The sequence below is a fragment of the Rhododendron vialii genome, chromosome 5a (assembly GCF_030253575.1).
Source record: "Rhododendron vialii isolate Sample 1 chromosome 5a, ASM3025357v1".
Classification (NCBI taxonomy): Eukaryota; Viridiplantae; Streptophyta; class Magnoliopsida; order Ericales; family Ericaceae; genus Rhododendron; species Rhododendron vialii.
This window is the reverse complement of record NC_080561.1, coordinates 36317139-36336601: the sequence shown is the minus strand read 5'-3', so window position 1 is coordinate 36336601 and position 19463 is coordinate 36317139. Positions and strand designations below refer to the sequence as shown.

Below are 19463 nucleotides of genomic sequence, written 5' to 3'. Positions count from 1 at the left end.
TACTCATAAGCAGGCAAGTCCCTCTGCTCAATCACAATCAGCCGCAGCTTAACGCCTATTGAAAGTTCGATCATTGAAGCCCAAGTCGCCAAAGCATCGGCGAACTGATTCTTCAAGCGTTGGACATGGGTGAAAGTCACCTTATTGAAGCAAGGAATCAGTTCTTCCAAATCTTGGTGATAATGCTTCAGCTTTTCCTCACGAACCTTCCAATCTCCATTGGCTTGGGAGACCACCAAGTTTGAATCTCCAATTACTTCGAGCTTCTCGACCCCTAAAGCCACAGCAGCTTCCATTCCGACAATGCAGGCCTCGTACTCAGCTTGATTATTGGTAACATCGAAATTCAGCTTGAAAGCGAGTGGAATGTGAGCGCCGGCAGGCGTGATCAACAACACTCTGATCCCGAACCCCTTTTGGTTAGCAGCTCCATCAAAATAGAGCATCCATACTTCCTCGACCACCGTCAGCACCTCCTCGTCAGGGAAAGTGAAATCCGCGTATTCTGGGCCGTCGATCGGGTGATCGGCCAAGAATTCGGCCACAGCACGCCCCTTTACAGACTTTCTCGTGACGTGTTGGAGTTCGAACTCAGTCAGCAGAAGCAACCAACGTGCTAGTTTATGGGTGAGCGCGGGTTTCTCGAACAAATACTTGATAGGATCCATCCGAGAAATCAGTCTCACCGAATAGGCTAGCATGTAGTGTCTAAGTTTTTTGGTAGCCCAAACCAGCGCCCAACATGTCTTCTCTAGAGGGGTATAGCGCTCCTCAGACCCCACCATTTTCTTGCTCAAATAGTAAACAGCTTTCTCGACCCCATTGCTCCCTTCCTGTGCTAGTAAACATCCCATGGCTGTTGGAGAGACCAACAGATAAAGAATCAACGGTCGGCCTGGCGCAGGCGGCATTAGTACTGGCGGGCTCTGCAAATACCTCTGAATAGATTCGAAGGCGACCTAGCATTTCTCTGTCCATTCGAACGGGACCCCTTTTTTGAACAAACAGAAGAACAGCTCGCAGGTTAGAGTTAGCTTGGAGATGAATATACTAATAAACTGGACCTTCCCTAGAAAGCTTCATACGCCTTTCTCGGACTTTGGTGGCTCCATTTCGAGAATCGCCTTGATTTTGGAAGAATCCACTTCGATTCCCCTTGCGGTGATCAAAAACCCTAACATCTTGCCTGCGGTGACTCCAAATGTGCACTTTTGTGGATTTAATCGTACGTTGTACCTGCGAAGCCTTTCAAGAAACCGCCTGAGTGAAGGAAGATAGTCCTTTTCCTCATTTGCCTTCACAATCGTGTCGTCGACGTAGATCTCAACGGTCTTATGGATAAAGTCATGAAACAAGGTCGTCTGGGCCCTTTGGAAAGTACATCCGGCGTTCTTCAGCCCAAATGGCATCTTCACATAGCAATAAGTGCCCCACTCTGTGACAAACGTCGTTTTCTCTTGGTCCTCGGGCGCAACAGAGATCTGGTTGTATCCTGAGAATCCGTCGACAAAAGAGAGCAAGGCATGCCCCGCCGTGTTGTCCACAAGCACGTCAATGTGTGGCAAGGGAAAACTGTCTTTTGGGCTTGCCTTGTTTAAGTCCCTGAAGTCGACGCAGACTCGGATTCTCCCGTCCTTCTTGGGGATAGGCACGATGTTGGCGACCCATTTGGGGTACTCTGCGACCCTTATGAACCCTGCGTCAATCTGCTTGGTAACCTCCTCTTTGATTTTCTGAACCCAATCCAGCCTCATCCTGGGGAGCTTCTGTTTGACAGGGACAACCCCGGGCTCTAACGGGATTCGATGTTGTACTATTTCGGGATCGAAGCCGGGCATATCCTTGTGGGACCATGCGAAAACCTCGGAGAATTCTTTGAGAAGCTCGATTGTTCCAGCGTGATTTTTCAGGGACAAATTTGCACCAATTTGCATCATGCGGGGGTCATCCTCGTCTTTCAAATTTATAAAAATTACTTCTTCTTTTAGAGGCTGAGCACGCCTTTCGTCTTCCTTTTCGATGAGGGAACGCAACTCAGCCGGGATGTTCCCGTCGAAGTTTGTTTCTTCATCGTCAGGGTCGACACAGTTTATATAGAAGCTAGCAAAGTAGTCAGAAGCAGGATCATGCATTTCATAAAGCCCAACAGGGTTGCCAAGTACAAACGACTCAAACTCAAAGTAAAAGCTACGACGTGGAGGGCCGAGAGGCACAAACTCCGACTCTGAGCTAGCTTAGACTCGACAGACTTTGTGTCAGATTCAGATACATCGTCAATGCATGTCAGGCGTGGAGTGAAAATACAGTTCTTCACCCTCGCCAACCAAACCTACTTGGGAGAACAGCATCTCCAGATTTCCCTGATCGAAAGCCCCCCAGCCATTCAGTCTTTTCCTTGATCCGACCTAGCTGTTTCTTGAATTCCCCCTTAGCGAGCTCCTCTTCGGCTATCTCCTCTTCACCATCGGACCAGGTGTCTGCAGCAAAGATTTCGAAGCCTAGCAGCCAAGTGCAAGTCTCTGGATCCCAAAATGGCTTTATCTGTCCTGAGTAAGCAGAGCCTCCTCCTTCCCGAACAAAATAGCTATCGGGGTTACCAAAAAGGGTCCGAGGTTTTTCCGTGTCTTTCCTCTTTTTGGCGTCTTTGGCCGGTGGAGTGTAACCCAAACCAAAGCGGCCTTCGGTGAAAGGAAAGACAGGGAACTCAGCGATTCCTTGTTGGTTGATCCCGAGTCCTAGGCCAGGCATGAATGACATTTTCCTCATCATCTCGAGGACAGTTGAACTTATGGTAAAATCATCATCCATGGCGATGGCGAGGACTGAGCCCAACGTGTCAAAAGAGAAACCTCCAAAGTCTGAGTCTTCCTCCCCGTGCATAATTCCCAAAACAGGCGTTCCATCATCCGAGAGCGGGCGGATTCCAGAATCTCCACAGATCGTCAAAGTCCCGGTAGGGAGCCCCAGCATGACCTTTTGATACAGAGTTGAAGGCACCGCGATGATGTCGGCCCTATGAAGCCATGGCCTGCCCAGCAGCAGGTTAAAGGTAGCAGGGACATCGACGACGTGGAATTCCACATCCATTTCAAAGCCCTCAGCATCGAGTTTCAGAATCAGAGTCCCTTCTACGGCACGGCGAGTGCTGTCATATGCTTTGACGGTGTTAAGTCATTCTTTGTAAGCCCTAAGCGGTAGGCAACCCTCATTGGGCAAACATTGATGGCAGAACCATTGTCGATTAACACAGTTGGCACCCAATGTCCCCGGCACTTGACGGTGATATGGAGCGGGCGGTTATGAGCGGTTCCTTCGAAGGGCAGACCCCTTTCGGTAAACGTGACGGAGTGCTTAGAGAGGAGCGGTAGTACAAGGGCAATCATGGCCTTGGGGGTAATGTTAGTTGGTACCGTAAGCCGGGCCAATGCCGAGGACAGCTTTTTGCGATGCTCCTTTGATGATGATATCAAACCCCAGATAGACACAGCGGCCGGGATTCGTTCGAGCTGTTTCAGAATAGCATCTTCTTCGGAAACCCCACTTGGAAAGATCGGATCATTCCTCTGAGCGGCAGGAGCGGTGACCTTCTGAGCAAGCGGATTGGACGAGCTTCCAACCTGAAGATTAGACGGCTGGAATACTCGACCGCTCCTTGTGACGTTGGCAACATCCCACCAGGAAGACGAGTCAACAAAATCCCATAGATCGGCTAGCACCTCTTCCAACTTGCGTTTTCCTTTGTCTGTTGACGCAACTGTTGAGGTCAAGTCTGGCCCCAGAGCTGAGTTCCATTCCAAATCTTCCATCACTAGTCCCTCCCAAAAAGTAGGATCTTGCGCAGCATCTTCTTCAAAGGGTGCCCCCGGGTTGGTGACAAACGGAACGTCCCAGAATCCTCCGTCGACAAGGGCAGTGTTGACAGTCCACACTTCGCTTCCCATGTTCAGATCGACAATATTGTTCACATCCCAAATATTGGCAGGCGGCGGAGTTTTGATGGTTTCCTCTGCATCCTAAAGATCAGCAGGAGGTGCATCCAGGACCATGATCGAGCAGTCATCCTCGGGAGCAGAAATAAGAGGGCGAGGCTGTTCCACAGAGACAATGTCGAGAGTAGGATCAAACTCATGGATGCGGCGGTCGACCGTGCCAGCAATCGAATTCACCAAAGGTAACATGGCGCCAAGTGGGCGACGGACATCGGGCACGATCTCCCCTTCTTGATAGTAACCCCAGTATTCCTCACTGATACCATTTTGGTCCAAATCAGCCTTGAGACCTTGACCTATTTGCCATTCATCAGGTCGTGGATCCCATACGTACTCTTCAGCTTCTACCTCAACTTGGTCTAGCTCAGGCTGGTAGAAGAGTGCGAACAAAGAGAGCCCGTCCAGAGGGTCAGCCTGTGCCGCATTCCATTCTCCTTCCCACTGGTTTAGCCACATCTGATTGACTTGAGGGTGTGCGGGAAACCCCATGTTGTACTGCTCGATCCAATCGGTACAAAGCTCCTCCCATTCCCTAGCTTTGTCTTCCATGGCCCATCCGGCTGCCATCATGTTAACACTTGACTCAGAAAGAAAGGGTACGTTTGGTCTAGGTTTGCTGGCTGAGGTAATATGGTCGGTGGGGTTGAATATGGTGGAGCTGAGAGTTATCTGGTTTACTCGAGGGTTGGAGTCGTGTTTAGGCAAGGAATTGGTAATGACATTGGGTTTAGTAGGTGGGGTTGGAAGGGTACCATTGTCCACCAAATCTTGTATCGCATGACGAAGGCGATAACAAGAGTCAATGTAATGGCCGGGCATCTGGTGATATGCACAGAAAGCATTGGGGTTATGACTAGAGGGTGGATTTTGAGGAAGCGGAGTTGGGGCTAAAGGCCTGAGGTGTTCGGTTTTGACTAGCTTCTCCAATACCGAGGAAAGTGGCGCCTTGAAATTGGCGAAGTTACGGGGTTGGTTGCGGTTTCGGGGTCTTTGAGGGGTTTGAACTTGGTTGACATCGGCGATGTGATTGGAGCTTTGGGCAGAGGCATTGTTAGCAGAAGTTGTGTTGGCATAATTGTTACCACTAAACAGAGCAGTTCTGTTTCCAGTGTACGCACTAGATTTTGACTTTGAAGCTGAAGTAGAAGAGGAAGTGTCACTTCTGGGTAGAACACCGGTTTGGAGAGCTTCTTCGATGACCAGCCCGAAGTCGTAGAAAGTCTCGAAGTTTGCTCCTTGAACCAACACGAGGTTTTTAGCAAAGCCCGGCTGCAGATTGCGGAAAATGATGCGGATTTGGTCCTTCTCGTTCGGGCGATCGAGCATGAGAGCCGCCTTGGCCCTCCACCTCTGGATAAAGTCTGTGAAAGACTCCTTTGCACTCATCTTAGTTGATACCAACTCCGGAGTAGTCATCTTGAGCTAGGCATTGTAGCTGTACTGATCGTTGAAAGCAGTGCCGATGTCTTCCCATGTCCGTCTTTTGGAAATGTCGAGTGATAAGAACCACTGGAAGGCGGGGCCGGCAAGGGTTTGCGGAAACAACTAAGCCATTGCGTCTTCCTCGACACCATGTAGCTTCATTGCACCATGATAAGCCAATAGGTGAGTTTTCGGATCTCCAGTCCTGTCGAACTTTGCGAAGTTGGGCATCTTGAATCGATCGGGCAACCTGGCGTTCGGGAATGGGCAAAGGCGATCCATGTCTAGCACTCCTGCCCCTTTGCTTTCGGACTTAGCGACTGCTCCGGCACAGTGCTGCTTATGCCATTTCGGTTACGGTATCACGCCATCTACACCGAGTTGTTCCGAGCTCAAACTTTGAAACTTCAAGAGTGAAAAAGTCAGAGGCTTAGGCCGTTTTGACATCTCTTAGTGACAATCGATTCAATCAAGGATACACCGTCGAAAAGAAAATCCGAGGATTCTATGGCAAATGTCCGAGTGTCGTAAGGCAGGCTCTCTCTAGCTCTAGAGTCTAGGAGGACACCGACGACATTGGCATGCTCATTTTCCATTCTTTTCGTTTCTTTCAAGTAAAATGATTGCAGGCTATCACTGAGTCCTTGTACTTTGCTGTCTAGTCATGCTGATGTCAAAGCAGGGGTCCGAAATCAAGAGCCAAACCTACTTGGGATCATCCATCGGGTCCGTCTGAAGATTTGATTCGGGGTTTGTCTCTCAGTCGATCACAACGGAAGCTTTAGTTTGCACCTTGTCAAGGGAGGATTCACCACCGACTACTCCGCACGAGTCCCCTCCGTCTACTCCGTCTCCACTTGCATCGCCGAAACTTGTTAAGACAGAGGTTCTAGGCATGGCAGATGTCCCACCCCCGAATCTCGCTACTGTATTGGCGGATCTCCGGCATAACCTAGTCATCATGCAGCAAAGGGCCGATCAGGCCGACGCTTCTATGGCCAATCTTCGCACCCTAATCGAAGAACGACTTCCTTTTGCAGCAGGAGGGGAAGGCGGTCGCCAAAATGGCAAAATTGGAAGAAGCAGTCGCTAAGTCCGAAAGGAAAGGGGCAGGAGTGCTAGACATGGATCGCCTTTGCCCATTCCCGAACGCTAGGTTGTCCGATCGATTCAAGATGCCCGACTTCGCGAAGTTCAACGGGATCGGAGATCCGAAAACTCACCTATTGGCTTATCATGGTGCAATGAAGCTACATGGTGTCAAGGAAGACGCAATGGCTCAGTTGTTTTCGCAAACCCTTGCCGGCCCCGCCTTCCAGTGGTTCTTATCACTCGACATTTCCAAAAGACGGACATGGGAAGACATCGGCACTGCCTTCAACGCTCACTACAGCTACAATGCCCAGCTCAAGATGACTACTCGGGAGTTGGAATCAACTAAGATGAGTGCAAAGGAGTCTTTCGCAGACTTTATCCAGAGGTGGAGGGCCAAGGCGGCCCTCATGCCCGACCGCCCGAGCGAGAAGGACCAAATCCGCATCATTTCCCGCAATCTGCAGCCGGACTTTGCTAAAAACCTCGTGCTGGTTCAAGGAGCAAACTTCGAGACTTTCTACGACTTCGGGCTGGCCATCGAAGAAGCTCTCCAAACCGGTGTTCTACCCAGAAGTGACACTTCCTCTTCTACTTCAGCTTCAAAGTCAAAATCTCGTGCGTACACTGGAAACAGCACTGCTCTGTTTGGTGGCAACAGTTATGCCAACACAACTTCTGCTAACAATGCCTCTGCCCAAAGCTCCAATCACGTCGCCAATGTCAACCAAGTTCAAACCCCTCAAAGACCCCGAGACCGCAACCAACCCCGTAACTTCCCCAATTTCAAGGCGCCACTTTCCTCGGTATTGGAGAAGCTAGTCAAAACCAAACACCTCATGCCTTTAGCCCCAACTCCGCTTCCTCAAAATCCACCCTCCAGTCATAACCCCAATGCTTTCTGTGCATATCACCAGATGCCCGGCCATTACACTTACTCTTGTTATCGCCTTCGTCATGCGATACAAGATTTGGTGGACAATGGTACCCTTCCAACCCCACCTACTAAACCCAATGTCATAACCAATTCCTTGCCTAAACACGACTCCAACCCTCGAGTAAACCAGATAACTCTCAGCTCCACCATATTCAACCCCACCGACCATATTACCTCAGCCAGCAAACCTAGACCAAACGTACCCTTTCTTTCTGAGCCAAGTGTTAACATGATGGCAGCTGGATGGGCCATGGAAGACAAAGCTAGGGAATGGGAGGAGCTTTGTACCAATTGGATCGAGCAGTACAACATGGGGTTTCCCGCACACCCTCAAGTCAATCAGATGTGGCTAAACCAGTGGGAAGGAGAATGGAATGCAGCACAGGCTGACCCTCTGGACGATCTCTCTTTGTTCGCACTCACCAGCCTGAGCTAGACCAAGTTGAGGTAGAAGCTGAAGAGTACGTATGGGATCCACGACCTGATGAATGGCAAATAGGTCAAGGTCTCAAGGCTGATTTGGACCAAAATGGTATCAGTGAGGAATACTGGGGTTACTATCAAGAAGGGAAGATCGTGCCCGATGTCCGTCGCCCACTTGGCGCCACGTTACCTTTGGTGAATTCGATTGCTGGCACGGTCGACCGCCGCATCCATGAGTTTGATCCTATTCTTGACATTGTCTCTGTGGAACAGCCTCGCCCTCTTATTTCTGCTCCCGAGGATGACTGCTCGATCATGGTCCTGGATGCACCTCCTGCTGATCTTTGGGATGCAGAGGAAACCATCAAAACTCCGCCGCCTGCCAATATTTAGGATGTGGACAATATTGTCGATCTGAACATGGGAAGCGAAGTGTGGACTATCAACACTGCCCTTGTCGACGGAGGATTCTGGGACGTTCCGTTTGTCACCAACCCGGGGGCACCCTTTGAAGAAGATGATGCGCAGGATCCTACTTTTTGGGAAGGACTAGTGATGAAAGATTTGGAATGGGACTCAGCTCTGGGACCAGACTCGACCTCAACAGTTGCGTAAACAGACAAAGGAAAACGCAAGTTGGAAGAGGTGCTAGCCGATCTGTGGGATTTTGTTGACTCGTCTTCCTGGTGGGATGTTGCCAACGTCACAAGGAGCGGTCGAGTATTCCAGCCGTCTAATCTTCAGGCTGGAAGCTCGTCCAATCCGCTTGCTCAGAATGCCACCGCTCCCGCCGCTCAGAAGAATGATTCGATCTTTCCAAGTGGGGTTCCCGAAGAAGATGCTATTCTGAAACAGCTCGAACGAATCCCGGCCACTGTGTCTATCTGGGGTTTGATATCATCATCAAAGGAGCATCGCAAAAAGCTGTCCTCGGCATTGGCCCGGCTTACGGTACCAACTAACATTACCCCCAAGGCCATGATTGCCCTTGTACTACCGCTCCTCTCTAAGCACTCCGTCACGTTTACCGAAAGGGGTCTGCCCGTCGAAGGAACCGCTCATAACCGCCCGCTCCACATCACCGTCAAGTGCCGGGGACATTGGGTGCCAACTGTGTTAATCGACAATGGTTCTGCCATCAATGTTTGCCCAATGAGGGTTGCCTACCGCTTAGGGCTTACAAAGAATGACTTAACACCGTCAAAGCATATGACAGAACTCGCCGTGCCGTAGAAGGGACTCTGATTCTGAAACTCGATGCTGAGGGCTTTGAAATGGATGTGGAATTCCACGTCGTCGATGTCCCTGCTACCTTTAACCTGCTGCTGGGCAGGCCATGGCTTCATAGGGCCGACATCATCGCGGTGCCTTCAACTCTGTATCAAAAGGTCATGCTGGGGCTCCCTACCGGGACTTTGACGATCTGTGGAGATTCTGGAATCCGCCCGCTCTCGGATGATGGAACGCCTGTTTTGGGAATTATGCACGGGGAGGAAGACTCAGACTTTGGAGGTTTCTCTTTTGACACGTTGGGCTCAGTCCTCGCCATCGCCATGGATGATGATTTTACCATAAGTTCAACTGTCCTCGAGATGATGAGGAAAATGTCATTCATGCCTGGCCTAGGACTCGGGATCAACCAACAAGGAATCGCTGAGTTCCCTGTCTTTCCTTTCACCGAAGGCCGCTTTGGTTTGGGTTACACTCCACCGGCCAAAGACGCCAAAAAGAGGAAAGACACGGAAAAACCTCAGACCCTTTTTGGTAACCCCGATAGCTATTTTGTTCGGGAAGGAGGAGGCTCTGCTTACTCAGGACAGATAAAGCCATTTTGGGATCCAGAGACTTGCACTTCGCTGCTAGGCTTCGAAATCTTTGTTGCAGACACCTGGTCCGATGGTGAAGAGGAGATAGCCGAAGAGGAGCTCGCTAAGGGGGAATTCAAGAAACAGCTAGGTCGGATCAAGGAAAAGACTGACTGGCTGGGGGGCTTTCGATCAGGGAAATCTGGAGATGCTGTTCTCCCAAGTAGGTTTGGTTGGCGAGGGTGAAGAACTGCATTTTCACTCCACGCCTGACATGCATTGACGATGTATCTGAATCTGACACAGAGTCTGTCGAGTCTACGCTAGCTCAGAGTCGGAGTTTGTGCCTCTCGGCCCTCCACGTCGTAGCTTTTAATTTGAGTTTGAGTCGTTTGTACTTGGCAACCCTGTTGGGCTTTATGAAATGCATGATCCTGCTTCTGACTACTTTGCTAGCTTCTATATAAACTGTGTCGACCCTGACGATGAAGGAACAAACTTCGACAGGAACATTCCGGCTGAGTTGCGTTCCCTCATCGAAAAGGAAGACGAAAGGCGTGCTCAGCCTCTAAAAGAAGAAGTAATTTTTATAAATTTGAAAGATGAGGATGACCCCCGCATGATGCAAATTGGTGCAAATCTGTCCCTGAAAAATCACGCTGGAACAATCGAGCTTCTCAAAGAATTCTCCGAGGTTTTCGCATGGTCCCACAAGGATATGCCCGGCATCGATCCCGAAATAGTACAACATCGAATCCCGTTAGAGCCCGGGGTTGTCCCTGTCAAACAAAAGCTCCCCAGGATGAGGCTGGATTGGGTTCAGAAAATCAAAGAAGAGGTTACCAAGCAGATTGACGCAGGGTTCATAAGGGTCGCAGAGTACCCCAAATGGGTCGCCAACATCGTGCCTGTCCCCAAGAAGGACGAGAGAATCCGAGTCTGCGTCGACTTCAGGGACTTAAACAAGGCAAGCCCAAAAGACAGTTTTCCCTTGCCACACATTGACGTGCTTGTGGACAACACGGCGGGGCATGCCTTGCTCTTTTTTGTCGACGGATTCCCAGGATACAACCAGATCTCTGTTGCGCCCGAGGACCAAGAGAAAACGACGTTTATCACAGAGTGGGGCACTTATTGCTATGTGAAGATGCCATTTGGCCTTTCTCTGTCTGGGGTATCGATGGAATTGTAATGCATCGATTGCGTACGGCGCTGTTACAAATGTCAAATCCATGCGAACCTGCAACATGTCCCTCCGTATAATTGTATGGCATGACTTCACCGTGGCCTTTCTCTGTCTGGGGTATCGATGTTATTGGGATGATCAGGCCGTCTGCTTCAAACGGCCATAAGTTCATACTGGTGGCGATAGACTAATTCACCAAATGGGTCGAGGCTGAATCCTACAAGACCCGGACAGCAGTTCAGATTGCTCAATTCATTCGAAAGAACATCATCTATCGGTACGGTGTTCCTCAGGCATTTGTATCGGATAACGGAAGTCATTTCAAAGGAAGAGTTACAGAGCTCTTTGAGGAATTCGGCATCGAGATCCATCATTCGACGACATATCGCCCACAAACAAATGGAGCGGTCGAGGCCGCAAACAAGAATGTTGAGATGATCATCAAGAAAACTGCCGAGTCCGCAAGGGATTGGCATGAGCAGCTGCCTCTCGCCCTTTGGGATATTGAACATCTATCCGCACTTCAACTGGTGCGACTCCTTTCTCCTTGGTCTATGGGATAGAGGCAGTGCTTCCCATCGAGCTTGAGGTCCCGTCACTGAGAATCACGGTTGAAAGTGGTCTTGAGGAATCTGAATGGTTAAGCGGGAGGTTTGTCGAACTGATGTTATTTGATGAAAGAAGGCTCCGAGCCTTGTATCATGTTCAAGGGTATCAACGTTGAATCGCTCGCGCGTTCAACAAAAAGGTGAAATCCAGAGGTTTAGTCGAATGAGACATGGTAACAAAAGAAATCTGCGCCCCAGTATTCGATCCCCGCGGGAAGTTCTGGCCGAAGCGATCCGGGCCTTACATCATCAAGACCATCCTATCCGGGGGTGCTGCTAAGCTCATCAACCTCAACGGTAACGAATTCAACACCCTGTTCAACCTGGATCAACTCAAGGGTGAGAGATGCTTGTTGGGTCGAAAACCACAAGGGTGAGCGATTCCAAGCAAAAATTAAAGCAGCCTGCTAGACCGAAAACCTAAGGAGGCAGTTCTAGGCAAAAATAAATAGGCGAAAGTCAAAAGCTCGCTAGGCCGAAAACCTGAAAAGGCGGTTCTAGGCAAAAGTTAGAGCGTAAAATGAGAGGTAAAATACACGAGTGAACCTTTGCCTGAACTACGTTCTGACCTGATTCCTTGAAAAGGGATACGTAGGCAATCTCACCTTGAGATTTGGTCATATTCTATCAAAAGTTTGATCCAGGGTTGACATTTTCGGGTCCACGTCGCAGTTTGAGAAGGTCGAGCACAAGTCAAAGCCGCATTGAAGAAGATCAGAAAAGGGGAAACCCATCGTCTTTCGACTTTATTACAAATTACTACTTTTGATACATGAGCTGAGCATTAAAGCCTTAAAACAGTTAAAGCATGAAAAACAGAACAAAATGCTTAAGAAGCCTAACGGCTCACAGTTTATTCTAAGCATAGCAAAGTGGCCCGGAGTCAGTTAATGTTTTCCCTTGCGTTTACATCCGCTCTCAACCACTGTCCGTAGCGATTCCTTAGCCTTGTGGCAAAATTTGGCATCTCAGCCTGAAAGGCTCTAAGGCCCCAACGCCTCTGGTAAACCGTTAAGTGTTTGGGCATTAAAATTCGGGACACGGAAGTCCCCAATACTGATGCGGTGATTCTCCTGAGAAGCGCCCAGTTGGCGAAGGATACGGCCGGGAATATAGAAAGTAAAGCTTGACAGTCCTGCAATCACCATCCTATCGAATCCATCGGAGTGAATAGCCATATCCGGGAGGTCCAGCTAGGAGCACCTCCAGACGACCTCGTCAGGCTGCATTTGCTGCATGAATTCGTACCAACCTTCTACATCCATGTCGGGGTACCGCATCTCCCTTTGATGAATCTTCTTTGGAAAAAGATTTCAGCCCGCCACCGGTGGGTGCAGTAGATTCAGTTTGTCTGACAACCATAGCTGCATGAGCGAAAAGACAAGTAAAAAGTCAAACAAAGCTTGAGCGAAAAGACAAGTAAGGAGCTAGAGAGTAGCCTAAGCTGAGCGTCGAGGTAAAACAAGAATGTGTGAAAAGCCAGAAAAAGGTGAGCTGAGTGAGTTTACCTGAAGTAAAAGCTGGGCTCCCGCTGAATACAGCTGACTGGCCCGTGTATACCAGATCCAAACCCAAGAGTGTCTCAGCCAGGGGCTGACCTGCCCGTGGGCAGGAATGAGTAGGTAGGCGGCAAGCAGACAGATTACTAAGGCAAAGCGACGGCGGGCTTGAGCTTCGTCGCTATCCAAATTGCCGTCTGGACTGTACATCTCAATCAACCGCATGATGTTCGTTTGGCCACCCTCAAGGATAGTGTTCGCCAAACCCCGAGAGATGTTGAGCGAGCTGGCTAACAGTTTGGACATGCTCACTTAATAAGGTGGAACAAGTGTAGGGGACGAGTAGGTTCGGAGGTATGCTTGAAATTTCTCAACGGTCGGGCACATCTCGTCATTGCCAAAGCGAAAGACATGGACGTCAGGGTCTCAAAATCTGAAGGCAGCCCGTAGAAGCGCTGGGCGGAGAGGCACGTGTCGAAGAAAACGGAACAAAGCAAGACCGTGATATTTGAAATTGAGCCAGTCAACGCTTAAAAATTGCACCAACCAGGGCCTAAGTAAAGTTGGGAGGGAGTTATCCATGGGAAATGCCAGAATATGCTGAAGAAAAGGAAAAGCAATGGAGCCGTGAAGGTCACAATGCATGCATCCCAACTTTATAGGCCTTGGCCATTCTTTTCATTTCCTATGATTCATTTGGACAATATACTAGCCTCCAAACTACACCACAGCAAAGGACTCTGCCTTCTGAGAGCTTAGAAACCGTGTTCAAACCGTGTGAAGATAAAAACAAAGTGCCCCTGAAAAATGACAGTTAGTCAGTCAAGTGGATCTGGCCCTCAGAAACCTGGCATACACCAGTTTCTAACTGGCGTATACGTGTCCTCCACTTACTGGCGTACGGGGCCAAATCCATGGCGTATGCCAGTAAAGTTCACCAGAAACCAGTTTGCAACAGCTACTGCCTCCGCATGGTCGTTTTCAATTCCGGGGCTTGCTTTGGCCAATTGTTGATTCCTACAGGTCATAAATGTCATTTGGGACTGTAGCAAAGCGTTGGATTTCAAAAGCCACGCCCGATGAAGATTTCGGACCCTCGACGGCCCGTTTCAAGCTCAAATTAAGAATACGGGAGGTCAAATCTCGTTTCAGGGGCTTTCGCCAAATCTTATCATGTCGTACATGTCACATAGGACTTATGTGACTATGCAGGGGTGTCGATTTCAGTCCGGGACCATATCGAGTCATTTTTTGCGTCTTATGTCCGTTTTTGTGGCATTTTTAGCTTTTTTCGGTATTTTCTTCATACCGGGACAATTGTACCAGCTTTGGTAGTTCATACAAGTCGTTATGCACCTATGTTGTCTTTTCAAAGGATCAGTTTCCTTCGCTTAGAAGAATGTCGAATTTTGGCCTACTAATGCCCAAATTTCTCGTATCCTCCGTGTGTCTGGGATATATGTCGTATCCTAAAATTTCTCTGTCCCTCTTTCTTTGAGCTAAGTCGATTGTGTACATATGCAAGTGTCTTTTGTCGATTCAGAATATTCATTAATGCATGTTAGATATTAGTGGATAGTTTGTTCTTTTCTTTTACCAAATCTCATCAAAGCAAGGGAAGTCAATAAACAAAAAACGCAAAAATTATATACTACTATTCAAAAAGCAAAGGCAGAAATGTATCAAAGCAGCACAACAGCCCAGGCAGAATTAAAAAAATATCAAGGCACACTCGCCCAAAAGTCAAGGCACACATGCCCTATACCAAAAGTCAAGTATCTACTATCTCAAAATGTCAAGAGGACAGCAAAGTAAACCGAGACTCAGTGATAGCCCTCAGTCATCAAAAAAGTCCTCGTCGTCGTCCTCCTTGCTCTCCTCCATCTCTCGCGGGTCCATCCGAAACCTAGGATCGTCCGCGGAGTCAGAGCCGCTGCTGAGGGATGTTTGCTCCTCTTCTTCTTCTTCTTCCTCCTCTCTTCTCTTCTTTTGTGAAGGTCCCTCGGCAGGCCTCTTCCCCGCGGGCCTTTTCCTCAATTCTCGGCGGAACTGGAGCTCCTCGCTAGCTGGAGTGATCTGCACTCCCCTCTGTACACTCGCCGCTGGCCGAGAGGAACTCGGTGCTATCTTCTTTTGAGGAGGAGGCCCCACGCTCTTCCTCCTAGGAGCCGCCCTAGCGCGTCCCTGCATGATCATTCAAATCATTTAGCATCCGTTGTGCATATTGTATATATTGAAATGCTAAGTGCAAGAAATTTTGAAAGCAATCCTATCTAAGAGCAGAATGAGAAATTATACCTGAGGCTGCACAGCAAGAGCTGGAGCTGGCAGTGGGTAGTGTAACTGCAAAGAGGCGCCGCCGACTATCTTGTGAAACTCTTTCTCCATGGCCTTCATCAAGCGCACCGCCTCTTGCACCCACTCCATCGGGGCCTGTGTTACAGTTTTGGCAAAATCAGAGCGCAAACCAGATATACATGCCAAAAGTGAAGTAAGGAAACTACAAGGGATGAAAAGTATCGTACCGGTCCTATGATCTCTGCAGGCTCTGTCCTGGCAGGCTCAAACCAAACTATGGCCTCTTCTCCCTGCGCGTCTCGCACTGTTAGTGTCCAAGAAAGTCGGGGAAGGACCATCGTTGTGGCGTAGTCGCTCCTCTCTCTCGAGCAAGCTACCCTGCTCTCCTAGCTCCGCCTCTCCTCGCCGGCCTCCAGCGCCTCGCCCTGCACGACAATGTGCTCCAAAACCCCAAGTGGCCTCGCCAGGCGTTGTCTCCGGTAAACGGCATAGTCACGCTCAGGCCTCAAGAAAGCAGCAAGGCCAGCCGGAGCAGTGAAGCGTTGCAGCTCTCTCAGAGTATACCTGTCCGTATGTGAAGCGTGAGGTGGAAGTGGCCCAGGAACCTGGTACTCAAGAAAGCCCAGTGACTGTCGTGTCACCCGGTCACCTAAGTACCACTGCCACCTAAAAGCTGACTTCAATAGCACCCGACTCGCTGTCACCACTCTGCTCCTCGCCAAGTACTCAGGCTCAGGCTCTGCATTACTCCATGGGTCCCACTCTACCTGCGAGACAAGTGCAAAGATTCGGAGTCAAATGTGCATCAGCGACAGCATTAAAGCAATTCTAAGGGCAGAATGGTCGATTTGACGTGTTGCTTACCTAAGTACCTGACAGCTCGTCAAGATATGACCTGAAAGCTAGGAGACTCCCTCTCAATTTCTTCTTACCACTGTACAAAGACCCCCAGATCATAGCACGTGGGAGCATCCTCAAGTTTGGACACTTATTCTCCGGTGTGTACATCTTCAGCACTTCGTAAGCCCACAGCTGCAAATGTTCAGACAATCAAGGCATCAAGATACAGTTCATATGCAAGTCAAAGACAAGTAAAAGAAAGGAAAATAGGAAATGAATTGCAAGTTTCATTTCTTACCTCCCACACTCTCCAGTAACCGGCAGTCGCTTTCTTCCCCCGCGAGAACTCCCCCATAAAACCATAGCACGTTCCCAGAGCTGCTCCTCCCCAGTCAAAGCGCGAAGCTGTGCGTAAGTCGTGAAGGGCCGGCAAGTAAGACAGGTGTACCGTAGCTCGTTTGTTCGGGTACAATGTTGCCCCGAACAAGTACAACAAGTAGGTCATCGCCATCTGCATCTGCTCCGCCTCCTGCTCTGAGTCCGATGCCCTTCCCTGCAAATACCGCTTGAACTGGTCGCAATGGATGGTCTCTGCTTCGCCCGACGGTGCCTGCCCTAAGAACCACTCCAGTGTCCCGGTATCTCTGTGAATCTCTGAATCAAACGGGATAGGCTCTCCTCCTACCCTCAAGCCAATGAGAGCTGCAAAGTCTGACGGAGTCACTGTCATCTCCCCGATCGGAAAGTGGAAGGTATTCGAGAAATCCCACCACCTCTCAGCCAGTGCAGTAAGCAGGGCATGGTCACTCTTTGCGGCCGTCAACATGAGAATGAACAGTCGGAACCTTACAACGTCTACCAAAGCCCTGACTTGCTCTGGCAGCCCTCTGTACAACTCAAGCGAGCTCGCAGGACCACCGTGACCCCGAGTGATGGCTACTCCTCTCTGCATACAAAGACTGACGACAAAAGATATTCATCAGTAAATGCAACTCAAGTCCGATAGTCAATCGAATTCAGAATCTCAAAAGTAACTCTACGGTCGAAACAAGCATTACAGAGGTCGATCAAAGCCATTCAGTGCTCGTGTTGCTCCAACCAATTCTGCTATCGGTCGAATTAAATCAAATGCAGTTTTCAGTTAAGCCTTGGACTACGAGGCGTTACTTTCATCAGGGTACACTTCTCAATCGATTTCAAAGGCATTCTGTTTATCATCCGGTCGGTTTAAACTATTGGGCACGCCATCCTAGCACTTATCATGTCATGGCAATCTAGCTAGTCGAATTCAAGTTCAAAGGACTACGTTATCAATCGAGACAGCTTATGATTGATTCAAGCTTTGCCTTAACAGTTTTCGTCGGAGTTATGGGTGCTCTGCAAGACGATTAAGCTACGTCAAGTATTTTATCAATCAATTCAAGTTTCAAAGTCGAGGCATACTATCCAAATTCTACTTTCTAAGTCGAACTACAGTTCAAGGTTTTGACCTACGTATGTTGCAAGCTATGCTACGCCAGTTCAAGCTACGTACTGTTACAATGACAAAACATGAGTATCGAAGTACGTCCAAACATGTACCTTCACCAAGTCCACAGATAAGTGTCTGTGGATCCCTCAGTATGAGTTCCGCGTCATAACTATCCCGCAGAGGTGCGAGGCTCTCAACCCCAGACGGTATGAACAAGTGTGGCTCTGGCAAAACATACGCGTCCGCGACAAACCTAGCACGGGGGGCCTGCCGTAAAGACTCAGCAAGTGTCACTGCGCGCTCAAAGGACCATACCTCCCCCTGAACCTCCTCGACCGACTTAGTCTCACGCACAAAGGCCTCTTCCTCGGCCCTGGCACCCTCGGCCTCTGCTCTCAGGCGCTCCTCCTCCTGAGCTCTCTCAATCTGCCTCTGCCGGTCCTCTCGCGCTGCTATCACTGCAGCCACCACCCCGGGGTTCTCTCGAAGCAAACGGCCAAGTTCCTCCTCAGTCACAAACTCAGCAAAGTCTCCTCGCGTAACAGGTACATGCGCCGAAGACCCCACTACAGGCCTAAACTCAACCCCCTTTACGAGTGCCTCCTCGGAGATACCCTCTACAACCACGGGATCCTTACCCCTCGCCGGGTCTCTCGATGGTGTCCCCGGTCGATCATCACCACCACCACTGCCGCTGCCACCGGCTCCAACCGAACCTAAACCAGTGATCACCAAACCCTCTACACCACTCCTTGAATCCAATCGTCGAACTCGTGGACCCCCCGTACCAAAAACAGCTGGCGTACGCCCTTCCTCTCCTGGCGTACGCCCATCAACGCCGCCACCCACCTCTGCTACATGGCCACCATCGCCGCCGCCGCTACCTGCAACCACTACACCAGCACTCGACGAAGGTTCGCCCGTCGTCTGATCATCGATTCGAGACCCCTCAGCCTCATCTCTACCCACTCTCGGCCATTCCTCGCTCTTGTCGCCACCATTGCCGCCGTCACCACCGGATTCAGCCATGGGTAATGTGGGTAAGTAGATTTTGAAGGAAGATGGAGAGAGATTGAGTGAGAGGTTGAAGAGTTTTGACAGTTTTGGAAGGATTTCAGAGTTCAAAAACTGACTGAGGGCGATTACTGCACTCATACAGAAGTTTATACGACATGGGGGCCGTGCTGGGCCGGGTCTAGGCTGGATCTGAGCCGGGTTGACCAAGATTCCTGGCGTGCGCCAGAATTATTATGCCGTGCGCCACTATCGTTTGGGCCTCAGACCCAACTCTCTTTTAAAGTCCAAATTTATTTCCAAATCGAAGCCCAAGGTGGCCCAGCTTCACATTGGTTCACGTGGACTCCCCCCAAAGCAGAGCCCGCTCCAATTTCAAATCAACGGCGATCCATCTATCCAAATTCAAATCAAACGACGATCCATCCGTTCAATTTCAAATCAACGACGATCCATCCGTCTAATTTCAAATCAACGACGGTCCACCCGTCCAATTTCAAAATCAACGACGGTCCACCCGTCCAATTTCAAAATCAACGACGGTCCACCCGTCCAATTTCAAATCAACGACGGTCCACCCGTCCAATTTCAAAAATCAACGACGGTCCACCCGTTCAATTTCAAATCAACGACGGTCCATCCGTCCAATTTCAAAATCAACGACGGTCCACCCGTCCAATTTCAAATCAACGACGATTCATCCGTCTAATTTCAAATTAACGACGATCCATCCGTCCAATTTCAAATCAATGACGATCCAGCCGTCCAATTTCCTCTTCTTTCCCCAAGCAAAGTCGATGCTTTTGCAGAGGATCATTCCCCCGGGGAAGTTTGCCTCCTACGGTAGCCTGTACTACCCTTCCGATGCAGATCAAGCAG

At 49.6% G+C, this 19463-nt stretch overlaps 2 protein-coding genes across 3 annotated transcripts in view; both read right to left on the bottom strand.

Annotated features, from left to right (window-relative positions):
- The window catches only part of LOC131326855 (uncharacterized), a 47860-nt gene that overhangs the window by 21759 nt on the left and 6638 nt on the right, over positions 1–19463 (bottom strand). The window lies entirely within an intron of this gene.
- LOC131326861 (uncharacterized) lies at positions 14587–17042 on the bottom strand. Its single transcript, XM_058359763.1, has 5 exons — positions 16398–17042; positions 16124–16291; positions 15487–16026; positions 15260–15394; positions 14587–15145 (listed from the first exon to the last, which is right to left on the bottom strand). Exons 3-5 carry the CDS (start codon positions 15595–15597, stop codon positions 14798–14800), a joined length of 594 nt encoding a protein of 197 aa, XP_058215746.1. The 5' UTR covers positions 15598–16026; positions 16124–16291; positions 16398–17042; the 3' UTR covers positions 14587–14797.